Genomic DNA, 14,592 nt, shown 5'->3' with positions numbered 1-14,592 from the left:
CTTGGACAACATACGCTTACTAATGTCCAAACTTGAAAATTGTGAGTTTTGTTTTGGGGATGGTTCTGCATTGGAGAAGCTTAGCTATGTCTTTTATATGTTGTTTAAGTAGTTAGGAGTCTCTTTTGCTATACCAGATTTTACTTCCATTTTCAAATCTTCCTCTTTTTAGCTTCATAAAAAATCTAGTGACAAAATCACCAGGATGCCATGAACTGCAGTTGTGCAGATGTATCTCATTAAGGAACTGGAACTTAGGCCAGATCAGAAAATTTCACAGCTGTTCATCATAAAAAGCTTATCACATGAATTCCCTTTCTGGATACAACTGGCTCACTAAGTCTGACATTCTGATTCTAGGCATAGAGAGGAGCATTCATTCACTATTGAGTATAGACTGACCTCATACTTCCTCTCTCTTACACTGATAAGCCTAGCATTTTTCTGACATGAAAATAAATGAGGAAAAACCCAGGTGTTGCTTCTTTAAAGGTACCTTCATTGGTTTGATTTTTCAAATAGATAGGTTTTTGAAATCAAATACTTGACCTCGTTTAGCTAGTTTCAGACAAGCTATGCAAACACTGTGACCCTTTATATCCTTGTTGGGAATTCCGGCTGATGTAATTACCTGATTCAGTACTGAATGCCACTGTGTTGCTGGGTGGCCCTTCACCAAGTGGGTTTTTGGGTTTCACCTGGAATTCATAGCTGAAGGGGGAGAAAAAGAGAACAACATTCTTCAGAAGTAGGAAACAACATCTGGTCATACTTAATGTTCCTCCCAATTCTGTTTTGAAATCATCATGATGTTGAATGGACTTATGTTCTAGAAGCAGCTTCAGGAAAAGAAAAATTTCTTTACTGTTCAGACAGCTTGTCTGTTTTCTAAAAGAAAGGGGTTAATAAAAAAAAGACTGTTGTCTTTTAAAATCTCCAAATTAACAGAATAGAAATAGCTGAGCAGGTTGTTAATAAACATGCAGGAAAGCAGTATTCGGCCGACCCAGGCTAATTCCAGTAATGAGTCTGTTTCCTTCAAACGATTAGCTACTTCCTGGGAGCAAAGAACTGCAAAAATCCCAACTTTGGTTGTTGCCTTAGACTTAGTCAGTGTTCCTCACCATGGGTTTTGAACTACCTATGTGAGAATCACATGATAGAGTTGTAATGGAGAAAGTTTATTTAAAATGCAGATTTTTTGCTCCATTGTAGCTACTGAATCAATTTTTGAGGGCTTCCAGAGAGATGTATTTATAATAAGTTTCTGAGGTGAATCCTGTGGCCACTGACATATGAGAACTATATAAACTATGGGAACAGATGCATATGAAAATACTATGTTGCAGGAAGTTGCTGATTATATCACCTGGAACTCGCATCTTATGTGGATCATGCGAAGTCATGATATATCCTGAGTAATGGCATGGCAGTGTCACCTCAGGATAAGCCTGGGCATAAAGACACCCCCTTCTCCCTCTATAAACCAGATTCATATGGACCACCAGGTCCTTAACCCTTTATGCTAAAAAACAAAAGACAAAACAAACCCATATCCCCAACCCATTGTTTTAACCCATAGTTAAAATTGTGTTTGATTTCTGTCCTTAAGAATTATGCACTAAATTGCTAGGCAATATTTGACAAATTTCACCCATAGAATACTCAAGCAGAGCAAATCCTTTTAAATTCACAGTAAAGCTATTTGCTGTTTGCCTGAAACTAAGAGTTCCTTTTAGTAGCAGACTTGGTAAGAAAGTAGTATCAAATGTAAAAACCAGCTTGAGTCAACAGAATTGTGAGTTTCAAAATTTTGAAAGACTTTGGGAGATAATTCCCCTTTTTGAAAAGTTTATAATTGACTAAGTGCAGAACACACACAAAAATTTATAAAAAAAATGAAAAACAGAAGGATGACAGCTCTCAGTTTGGTACAGAGGATAACCAAGTGAGCAATAACAGGAAAACTTTCTGGGGCTCAAGCAGTCAGATTTTTGGCTACTGAGGCATTGCATTAAAACACTCCTGCAATCTATTAGGAAGACAGATTCTAGTATTACAATGTCAACCACTTTTTGAGTGCTTCCTATGTACTCAAAAAGTACACTACATATAAAAAGTAATATAATACACACAAACCCCAAGAAATAAGTGTTAATCCTATTTATCAGTTAAGAACAATCAGGCTCTTAACCATTGTACTCTTATTGTCTTTGTTTTTCTAAACTTCCAAACTTTGTGATATGGGAATTAAAATATGCAGAGTTTTTATAGTGAGAGACTGCACTTGAAAGAATTTTTGTAAACTAATCAGCTGGTACAAAGAGCCATTATCCTTTGCATAAGAGACTGCTGATATAAAGCCACCCATCTCACTCATTTAAATAAATTGCACATACATCAGGTGCTTTGGCATAGAATATTTTCCACAGATTAAATTCTAGCTCAGAGGCCTCATGAACTTATAAAAAAGAAAAAATCATCCCACTATGGTGAACTGAAAATGGAAAAAAGAAATCACAGGCATCTAGACTTTGATTCAAGTGGGCAATGCATTCCACATTCTAGGCCATTGCCAAAAATCTCTTTGCTTTGGCCAAGTCTGATGAAATTATTTCTGTGTCTTTTTTATTTCACAGTTATTTACACTTCAGCTATATTTGTAGTATGGCCACAAATATTGATAAGCTACTTTTGGGGGTTTTTTTGGCCACCATTTTATGATACTTGACAAGTTTTAAAGAAATAATTTTAAACTAAGTTTAATTAATAGCATGGGAACTAAAAGGCACATATTTTTGGCCGATTAAACAAAATATAAAAATGGTATATTTTAAAAGGCAAGATTTTCCTCAAGAAGCACAGTTTGTCATGAGATTTATGACACTGAGGTATAAGAGTAATGTCTTACATAGAGAATAGACTTATGGACATGGGGAGAGGGTGAGATGTATGGAAAGAGTAACGTGGAAACTTACATTACAATATGTAAAATAGATAGCCAAGGGGAATTTGCTGTATGGCTCAGGAAACTCAAACTGGGGCTGAGTATCAATCTAGAGGGGTGGGATGGGGCTGGAGATGGAAGGGAGGTTCAAAAGGGAGGGGGATATATGTATACTATGGCTGATTCATGTTGAGGTTTGACAGAAAACAAAATTCTGTAAAGCAATTATCCTTCAATAAACATTTTTTTAAAAGTAATATCTTAGAGAAAATATTGATTACACATAGGAAATAACCATAGCATTTTAGCTATGCAAAAATGCATGGAGAAGAAAGTTATTTGAAGTAAAAAGTACAGAATAAAATTTAAAATAGAATATTTGGAAGATAAACAAATATTAGAGAAAAAAGATGAAAAATATGAGAAAATATGGGAACAAGCAGATTATTTCAGGGAATACAAAACTAGTAGATTCTAGAAGAGAGAGGAGGGGAACAGGAAGGTAGGAAATTACCCTACAAGTTTTTAAGTAATTTCCCAGAACTGAAAGACATGGGTTTCTAGGTTTAAAAGGTCTAATACTTGCCAAGGAATAAGAAAAAAAAAGACTAATGCATAGAAATTGCGAAATTTTAGAGTACTAGGATAAAGACTAGATCTTAAATGTTTCTGAAAAGAAAATTGGTCACATTCAAAGAATCCAGAATCAGAATGACATGTGACAGCAACTCCAGAAGTTAAAAAACAATGTAACAATACTTTCAAGGTTCATGTTATCCTACAATCTATGTTTAGCTAAACAGTGTCAGAGTAAAGCACGGATATTTTCAGACACATAAAGACCCAAAAATATCTTCTATAACCTCTCTTGAAAGTGTGTTTCTCAAGAAATGCCAGAAAGCAAGGGAGTAAACAAAGAAGACATGGATATAGGAATTATCCTCAACACAGGAGAGAGACAAAAGATGATGGTGAGGGGTCCCAGGAGATGTTGCCATGAACAAACACATGTAACAAACAGGTGACTCGAATATTTGACCATTTGGAGAAATAATCTAGACATAAGGATTTAATTAACAGAAGAAACACCTAAAATAATTGAAAATGAGAGATGGTGTACTAAGATGTAATAGGAGGCCCCGAGCTCTCCTCCTCCCACAGACATATTGAATGTACATCTGCACATAGAGCAGTTCCCTCTGAAAGAGATCCAGAAAGTAGCTGAGCAACTCCTCTACATTGGGGAAATGAGAGAATACCCGTATCAAGATGGATAGCAAGCCATAAATCCCACCCCTGACACAGCACCATATAATCAAGAGGGAACTCCCAACTCCTTCCTGAGGAGCAAAGAGTTTATAACCCACATCTAACATCCCAACTTTTAAGACTCTCACCAGAGGGATGGGTCCCCTAAGCACCTGGCTCTGAAAGCCAACACGACTTGTGTTTATGAAAACCATAAGGATACAGCAAATAAGCTGTTCTTATTTGCATGAGCAATGCATGAGCAGTCACCATGGCTATGCCCCTAGTGGAGAGCAAAAGGGCAAAATCACTTATTTTTCTGCCAGTGTTAAAAGACAATGCCTGAGGGCCAGGATTTTTTTTTTCTTTTAGGGCCAGGATTTTAATTTAGCAAGTATCTGGGGGCTATGATCCTCCCTGGAGACCAGGGAAGCCATTGGAAAGTTGCTGGTATCTCCCTGCAAGGAGGTTGTAACATGTTGGTGCCCGAAGTTTATAGCTTCTATCCAAAGGGATGAATCCTTGGATCATCTGACTCTGATAGCCAATGGGGCCTTGCATTCATGAGTCCCACAGGACTGTGGCAAAGAAGCAATTTTTAACTAGCTAGTCCCCCAGGGCTCAGCACAGAGGGAGCAGGCAAAAATGCCCATCTTCCTATTTTTCCCTGAAAGGGGTTTAACTGCATACTTTAAAAGCTGACACCTGAGGGTGAGGCTTCTAGTTTTAGCACTTATTTAGAGACTGGCTGTGATCTTCTCCAGAGACAGGGAAGTTGGCAGACACCTTCCCTGCCTTCTCCCTCCAGCCTGCTCCAACAATAAAAGTAAATCACTAGTATTTCCCTGGAAGGGACTTGTACAAATGGCTGAGTCTCAGCTTTCACAGCTACTGCCCAAGGGATAGGTCTCCATATTGCCTGCTCTGAGAAGCAATTTGTGTTCCCAAATACACAGGGCTAGCAAACAAAGAACCAGTTTTTAATGCACACAGAGCACACTTCCTTGTCCCACCCCACTCCCCGCCCCAACTATATCCTGGGTTCAGCAGGCAAAAAACAGCCGGCTCCTAGTGTTTCCCTAGAAAGGGCTTAACTACTTAATTTCCCAACTGCTACCTAGTGTTCAGCTCATAATCAGCCTGCATCTAGATGCTGACTGTGATTCTCCCTTTTGGGACACTAATGAGTTTTGGCACACCCCCAAATACTATGAGCCACTAAAGATAAAGAAAGTTGCTTGGACAATCTCAGAGGTTTGAGAAACAAGTAGGAGCTCAGGCTGGGCTGCTTCAAAAGGTTTATTTCCTACCTGAGACCATTCTATCATGGCTGGGAGAGGTGGCTGTTTTATCTAATGTCTAGAAAGCAAACACCTAATAAAGAGTTCAGAGTAATAGTCATTAATATGCCTACCAAGGTCAGGAGAACAAAGTAACAGAAAATATTTAAAAGCGCTGAACTGGAAAACACAAAGTTACGAGTTAAACACTTGACCTGAAAACTTCATCAGAGGAGTTCAACAGCAGAGTGGATCAAGGGGAAGAAAGGGCGAGTGGATGTGAGGAGGAAGTTCATCCAATCAGAGGAGCACCAAAAAAGAGAGCTTAAGGGATGTATGGGACATCACCAAATGGACCAGTATATGCATTATATGAGTCCCAGAGGGGCGTGGGGAGAGGGAAAGAAAAGGGGCAGAAAGCTTATTCAAAGAAATAACAGCTGAAAACTTTCCTAACCAGAGTAAAGAAACATTCAGACCCAGGAAAGCTAGAGAGTTCCAATGGAATCCAAAGAGCTCCATCCCAAAGTTAACTTTAATAGACCTGCATTAATGATGATTAAATTTTCAAAAGTTAAAAATAAGGAAAGAATCTTAAAAGTAGCAGGGGAAAAGCAACTTGTTGTGTATAACGGAGGTCCCGTAACAATATCAGCAGATTTTTCAGCAAAAACTTTCAGGCCAGAAGGGAGCAGCACGATACAGTCAAAAGTGCTGAATTGAAAAAAAAAAAAATCAGTGAAGTTTGTCTTCAGAATTGAAGGGAAATAGAGTTTGCCAGACAAACAAAGGCCAAAACAGTTCATCACCACTACATCAGCCTTACAAGAATGTTAAAGAGAGTTCTTCAAATAGAAATGGAAGGATGCTAATTAGTAACAGGGAAACATAAAAGTATAAAACTCAATGGTAAAAGTAAACATGCAGTTACATTTAGAGTACTCTGATGTTAAAATTGTGGAGGGTAAACCACTTATAACTCTAATGTGAGAGTTAAAAAACAAACAAAAATACTACAATAATTATAATTGCAATAATTTATTAATGGATATACAGTGTAAAAATGTAAATTATGACATAAAAACAAAACGTGGAGGGAAGAGTATAAAAACATAGAGCTGGTGTGTGTTTGAAGTTGTCATTAACTTAAATAGACTTTATGTGAAATAGACATGATATTTTATGTAAATCTCATGGTAACTACAAAGTAATAACCAGTAATAGATATATACACAAAAAGAATAGAATCACAGCATAGCACTACAGAGAGTCATCAGATCACAAAGGAAGAGAAGGAGAGATGAAGAAAGGAACAAAAGAATTACAAAACAAAATAGCAATGGTATGTCCACATCTAACAATAATTACTGTAAATGTAAATGGACCAAATTCTTTAATTCTTCAAGATAGGTCAAATGTTACGATGCAAGACAAGTATTAATAAATTTAAGAAAATTAGTATCATATACAGTATATTTTCTAACCAGAATGATAAGAAAATATAATTCAATTTAAAAGAAGAAATTGGAAAATTCACAGATTAAACAACAAACATATGAATGAAAAACCAATGAGTCAAAGAAAAAACTCGAGAGCAATCAAAATATATCTTGAGCCAAAGGAAAATGGAAAGACAACATAACAATATCTATGGAATGTCTCAAAAGCAATTCTATGAGGGAAATTTATAGTAAATAAATTAAACAAATACCTATATTAAGAAAAAAAGATATCAAATAAACAACCTAACTTTACACCTCAAGGAACAAGAAAAAGAACAAGCTAAGCCCAAAGCTAGTAGAAGGAAGGAGATAAGAAAGAGCAGAGCAGAAGTAAAGAAATAGGGACCAGAAAAACATACAAAAGATCAGTAAAACTAAGAGCTGACTTTTCAACCAGATACACAGAACTGACAAACCTTTAGCTAGAGGAACAGAAAAAAAGGGAGAGCTCAAGTAAAATCAGGAAATCAGAAATAAGAGGAGACATTAAAACTGGTGCTACAGAAATACAAGGGATTGTAGGAGATCAATGGACAATTATTAACAATTATACACCCACAAATAGAATAACCTAGAGGAAATATATAAATTCTTAGAAACATAAAACCTATCAAGACTAAAGCATGAAAGAATAGATCATTTGAGTAGACTAATTACTAGGAAGGAGATTGAGTCAGTAACCAAAAACTTCCCAAGAAACAAGAGCCCAGGACCAGATGTTTTTACTGGTGGATTCAATAATTAACACCAGTCTTTCTCAAACTTTTCCAATAAATTGAAGGGGAGAGGGAAACTCCCAAACTCATTTTATGAGGCCAGCATTACCCTGCCAGACAAGGACACTACAAGAAAAGAAAATTATAATCCAATATTCTTGATGAAACAGATGCAAAAATCCTCAACAAAATATTAGCAAACTCAAGTTCATCAATACATTAGAATGATCATAAACATGATCTAGTGGGATTCATTCCAAGAATGCAAAGAAGGTTCAACATTCACAAATCAATGTGATATACCATATTAACAAAAAGAGGGATATAATAAACTATATGATTTATATGGCCTCAATAGATGCAGAAAAAGCATTTGACAAAATTCAACATTCTTTCTTGATAAAAACTCTCAACAAACTTGGTATACAGGGAACATACCTCAAGATAATAAAGGCTTGTATGATAAGCCCACAGCTAACATCATACTTAATGATGAAATGCTCAAAGCTTTTCCTCTCTCAGGAACAAGACAAGAATCCCTATTCTCACCACTTTTATTCAACATAGCACTGAAAGTCCTGGGTAGAGCTATCAGTTAAGAGAAGGAAATAAAAAATACCCAAATTGGAAAGGAAGAAGTAAATTTTTTTCTATTTGCAGATGATGACATGATATTATATGTAGAAAACCCTAAACACTCAACCAAAAAAGCTGCTAGAACTAATACATTTGGTAAAGTTGTAGGATCCTGTATTAATATATAGAAATCTGTTGGATTGTCTATATACCAAAAATTATCAGAGAGAGAAATTAAGGAAACAATTTACAAACAATTTAGCCTCAATATTTACCATAGCCTCAAAAATAATAAAATATTTAGGAATAATTTTATCTAAGGAGATGAAAGATCTGTACACTGAAAACTTTAAGACACTGATGAAAGATATTGAAGAAGATACCAATAAAATGAAAGATATTCTACATCCCTTATTTTATACCATACATAAAAGTCAGCTCAAAATAGTTTAAAGACTTGAACACAAAACCTGAAATCATAAAACTCCTCAAAACTATTCAAATCCCTAAAGGAGGATGCCGTCAAAGTTTTTCACTCATTATATAAGCGAATCTGAAAGACCCAGCAGTGGCCACAGGACTGGAAAAGGTTAATCCTCATCCCAGTTCCCAAGAAGGGTAGTACCAAAGAATATGCTAACCATTGGACAATTGCACTCATCTCCCATGCTGGTAAGGTCATGCTTAAAATCTTGCATGCTAGGCTTCAGCATTATGCAAACCAAAAACTTCCAGAAGTCCAAGCTGGATATAGAAAAAGAAGAGGAACTAGAGATCAAATTGCCAACATTTGCTGGATTATAGAGAAAGCAAGGACATTTCAGAAAAAAACATCTATCTCTGTTTCTTCAACTAGGCTAAAGCTTTTGACCACGTGGATCGTGACAAACTGTGGAAAGCTCTTACAGAGATGGGAGTACCAGACCATCTTACCTGTCTCCTTAGAAACCTGTTTGCAGGTCAAGAAGCAACAGTTAGAACCCTGTATGGAACAACTGATTGGTTCAAGATCGACAAAGGAGTATGACACGGCTGGCTGCTGTCACCCTTTTTGTTTAACCTACATGCTGAGCACATCGTGAGAGATGCCAGGCTGGATGAGTTACAAGTTGTACAAGTTGGAATCAAGATAGGTGGGAGAAATAGCAACAACCTCATTTTGCAGATGATACCACTCTAATGGCAGAAAGTGAAGAGGAACTAAAGTGCCTCAATAAGGGTGAAGGAGGGGGGTGAAAGATTTGACTCAGGAATAAATATTAAAAATCTAAGATCATGGCATCCGGCCCCATTACTGCATGGCAAATAGAAGGGGAAAGGGTGGAAGCAGTGACAGATTTCCTCCTCTTGGGCTCCAAAATCACTGTGGACGGTGATTGCAGCCATGAAATCAGAAGACAATTGCTTCTTGGCAGGAAAGTGATGACAAACCTAGACAGTGTGTTGAAAAGCAGAGACATTACTCTGCTGACAAAGGTCTGTATAGTCAAGGCTATGGTCTTCCTAGTGGTCACTTATGGTTGTGAGAGCTGAACCATAAAGAAGGCAGAACACCAAAGAATTGATGCCTTCGAACTGTGGTGCTGGAGAAGACTCCTGAAAGACCCTTGGACATCAAGGAGATCAAACCAGTCAATCTTCAGGGAGAGCAATCCTGAATATTCACTGGAAGGACTGACGCTGAAGCTGAAGCTCTAGTATTTTAGTCATCTGATGTGTACCCCTGACTCCTTGGAAAAGTCCCTGATGCTGGGAAAGATCGAAGGCAGAAGGAGAAGAGGGCATCAGAGGATGAAATGGCTGGACAGCATCACCGATGCAATGAACATGAACTTGGGCAAACTTTGGGAGATGGTGAGGTACAGGGAGGCCTGGCGTGCTGCAGTCCATGGGGTTGCAAAGAGTCAGACACAACTAGGTGATTGAGAGCAACAAAAAGCTCCTTTATGTTAGTCTTGGTAATAATTTTTGGATCTGACACCAAAAGCAACAAAAGCAAAAATAAACAAGTGAGACTACATCAAACTGAAAATCTGTACAGCAAAGGGAACCATCAACAAATGAAAAGGCAACCTATGGAATGGAAGAAAATATATGCAAATCATACATCTGATAAGTGGTTAATATCCAAAATACATAAGAAACTCACACAACTCAACAGCAAAAAAGTCAATGACCCAAGGGAAAAATGTGCAAAGGACCTGAAAAGACCCCTTTCAAAAGAAGATATACAAATAGCCAATAGGCACATGAAAGAATGCTAAAGACATCATTATTCATCAGAGAAATGCAAATCAAAACCCCAATGAGATGTTACCTCACACCTGTTAGGATGTCTATCATCTAAAAGACAAGAAATAGCAAAAGCTGGTGAGGATATGGAGTAAAGGGAATCCTTGTGCACTACTGGTGGGAATGTAAACTGGTACAGTCATTCTGGAGAACAGTATGGAGGTTCCTCAAGAAATGAAAAATAGAAGTACCATATGATTTATTATATTCTTTGCAGCCAAAGATGGAGAAGTTCTATACAGTCAGCAAAAACAAGACGGGAGCTGACTGTGGCTCAAATCATGAACTCCTTGTTGCAAAATTCAGACTTAAATTGAAGAAAGCAGGGGAAACTGCTAGACCATTCAGGTATGACCTAAATCAAATCACTTACAATTATACAATGGAAGTGAGAAATAGATTCAAGGAATTGGATCTGATAGAGTGCCTGGAGAACTATGGACAGAGGTTTGTGACACTGTACAGGAGGCAGTGATCAAGACCATCCCCAAGAAAAAGAAATGCAAAAAGGCAAAATGGTTGTCTGAAGAGGCCTTACCAATAGCTGTGAAAAGAAGAGAAGTGGAAGGCAAAGCAGAAAAGGAAAGATACACCCATTTGAATGCAGAGTTCCAAAGAATAGCAAGGAGAGATAAGAAAGCCTTCCTAGTGATCAGTGCAAAGAAATAGAGGAAAACAATAGAATGGGAAAGACTAGAGATCTCTTCAAGAAAATTAGAGATACCAAGGGAACATTTCATGCAAAGATGGGTTCAGTAAAGCACAGAAATGACGGACCTAAAAGAAGCAGAAGATATTAAGAAGAGGTGGCAAGAATACACAGAAGAACTATACAAAAAAAGATCTTCGTGACTCAGATAATCACTCACGTAGAACCAGACATCCTGGAATGTGAAGTCAAGTGGGCCTTAGGAAGAATCACTATGAACAAAACTAGTGGAGATGATAGATTTCTGTTGAGCTATTTCAAATCCTAAAAAGGATGGTGTTAAAGTGCTGCACTCAATATGCCAGCAACTTTGGAAAACTCAGCAGTGGCCACAGGACTGGAAAAGTCAGTTTTTATTCCAATCCCAAAGAAAAGCAATGCCAAAGAATGTTCAATCTACCACACAATTGCACTCATCTCACACGATCGCAAAGTAATGCTCAAAATTTTCCAAGCCAGGCTTCAACAGTACGTGAACTGTGAACTTCCAGATGTTCAAGCTGGATTTAGAAAAGGCAGAGGGGCCAGAGATCAAATGCCAACATCTGTTGGATCATTGAAAAAGCAAAAGAGTTCCAGAAAAACATCTGCTTTATTGATTATCCAAAAGCCTTTGACTCTGTAGATCACAACAAACTGTAGTAAATTCTTCAAGCAACGAGAATACCAGACCACCTTACCTGCCTCCTGAGAAATCTGTATGCAGGTCAAGAAGCAACAGTTAGAACCAGACATGGAACAACAGACTGGTTCCAAACTGGGCAAGGAATATGTCAAGGCTGTATATTGTCACCTTGCTTATTTAACTTGTATGCAGAGTACATCATGCAAAATGCCAGGCTGGATGAAGCACAAGCTGGAATCAAGATTGTTGGGATAAATATCAATAACCTCAGATACACAGATGATACCACCCGTATGGCAGAAAGCAAAGAAGTACTAAAGAGCCTCTTGATGAAGTGAAAGAGGAGAGTGAAAAAGTTGGCTTAAAACTCAACATTCAAAAAATGAATATGATGGCATCTGGTCCCATCACTTCATGGCAAATAGATGGGGAAACAATGGAAATAGTGAGAGACTATTGTTTTTGGACTTCAAAATCACTGCAGATAGTGACCACAGCCATGCAATTAAAAGATGCTTGCTCCTTGGAAGAAAAACTATGACCAACCTAGACAGCATATTAAAAAGCAGAAACATTGCCAACAAAGGTCCATCTAGTCAAGGCTATGGTTTTTCCAGTAGTCATGTATGGATGTGAGAGTTGGACTATAAAGAAAGCTTAATGCTGAAGAATTGATGCTTTTGAACTGTGGTGTTGGAGAAGACTCTTGAGAGTTCCTTGGACTGCAAGTAGATCGAATCAGTCAATCCTAAAGTAAATCAGTTCTGAATATTCATTGGAAGGACTGATGCTCAAAGTGAAACTCCAATACTTTGGCCACCTGATGCGAAGAACCGACTAATTGGAAATGACTTTATTGCTGGGAAAGATTGAAGGCAGGAGGAGAAGGGGATGACAGAGGATGAGATGGTTGGATGGCATCACCGATGTGATGGACATGAGTTTGAGTAGGCTCCGGGAGTTGGTGATGGACAGGGAAGCCTGATGTGCTGTAGTCTATGGGGTCACAAAGAGTTGGACACGACTGAGAGACTGAACTGAACTGAACTGAACTGAACTGAATAATCCAGTAATCTCACCACTGAGTGTATTTCCAAGGAAATGAAATCATTATCTTAAAAATATATCTGTGCTACTGCTGCTGCTAAGTCGCTTCAGTCGTGTCCAACTCTGTGCGACCCCATAGATGGCAGCCCAACAGGCGCCACCATCCCTGGGATTCTCCAGGCAAGAATACTGGAGTGGATTGCCATTTCCTTCTCCAGTGCATGAAAGGGAAAAGTGAAAGTGAAGTCGCTCAGTTGTGTCCGACTCTTAGCGACCCCATGGACTGTAGTCTACCAGGCTCCTCCGTCCATGGGATTTTCCAGGCAAGAGTACTGGAGTGGGGTGCCATTGCCTTCTCCGAAATATATCTGTACTCCCATGTTAACAGTAGCATTATTCACTCTAGTCAAGGTGCAGAAACAAGTGTCCATTGATAGAAGAATGGATAAGGAAATTGTGAGATATACACACACAGCTAGCCCTTGAACAGTGTGAGGGATTACAGGTGCCAAGCCCCCAATCAGGTAAAAATCTGAGTTATTGGTATCTCTGCCTCAAAAATGAAGGAATTGATAAATGATTCACCCAAGGGCAGAAAACTGAAACAGTTTGCATAGAATCAGGACTCAAACCCTAATTCTTTTGGTTCCACATACTGTGATCTCTAATCAAACAAACTTTAAAGATTTGTAAAGTGAAAATACAAGTACTGTATTTGTTGAAAAAAATCCATGTATAAGTGGACCTTCGCAGTTCAAACTCATGCTGTTCAAGGGTGAACTGTATGTATGTATGTGTATACACACACCTACACGCACACAATGGAATATCATTCAGCCATTAAAAATAAGTAAATCCTGTCATTTGCAACAACATGAATGAACCTGGAGGGCATTATGCTACATGAAATAAGCCATGTGAGAAAGACAAATCATGCGCGGTATCACTTATATGTGGATCTTGAAAAAAAAATGTTAGACTTATAGAAATAGAGTAGAAAAGTAAGTGTAGAGTCTGGGGAAATGTTGGTAAAAGGGTTCAAACCAGTTATAAGATGAATAGGATCTGAGGGTCAAAAGTATAATGATAGTTCAAATACTGTATTGTATAATTGAAGTTTGCCAAAAGACTATAATTTAAATGTTCTTACCAGTTGTAAAAAAATAGTAAATATATGAGGTAATAGATATATTAACTAATTCAGGGGAATCCTTTCATAATGTATATGTATATCAAATCATCATGTTGTATACTTTAGATATCTTACAATTTTATCAATTATAATACCTTAAAAAAGTTGAAAAATGAACAAAATTATTGAAAATGGTTGCTTCTGGCAAATAGAAGTTAGGAATAGGAATGAACTGCTTTGTAGTATTTGAGTTTTAAAACCAAGTACATCTGCTTCTGACAAAAATGAAAATTAAATTTGAAAAGGTATTTCTAAGTCCTGCTTCATCAAAATGAGTATCTAAGTGGAGTACAGTCTAGGTGACAACTGCAGTCAAGATTTTGGGCCTCATGGAGGACAAGCCAAATGAATAACACCCCTGGCAGAAGCCATATCTGATTTTTCCCAGTTATGGATTCAAACAAAAACCATCTTCCCAGTTGCCCATCAGGAGGCAGCATGGCACTGTGGTGAAGGTC

At 37.8% G+C, this 14,592-nt stretch overlaps 1 protein-coding gene across 8 annotated transcripts in view; it reads right to left on the bottom strand.

Moving 5' to 3' along the window:
• The window catches only part of ABI3BP (ABI family member 3 binding protein), a 286,699-nt gene that overhangs the window by 5,329 nt on the left and 266,778 nt on the right, over positions 1-14,592 (bottom strand). For all 8 annotated transcript variants that reach the window (XM_081572441.1, XM_081572442.1, XM_081572443.1 and 5 more), the window contains one exon: positions 632-711. In XM_081572441.1, the coding sequence (XP_081428567.1) occupies positions 632-711 (80 nt within the window). The remainder of the gene's footprint in view (positions 1-631; positions 712-14,592) is intronic.

The sequence above is a fragment of the Giraffa tippelskirchi genome, chromosome 2 (assembly GCF_054371585.1).
Source record: "Giraffa tippelskirchi isolate mGirTip1 chromosome 2, T2T-mGirTip1v1.2.pri, whole genome shotgun sequence".
Lineage (NCBI taxonomy): Eukaryota > Metazoa > Chordata > Mammalia > Artiodactyla > Giraffidae > Giraffa > Giraffa tippelskirchi.
This window is presented reverse-complemented; position numbering and strand designations above follow the sequence as displayed.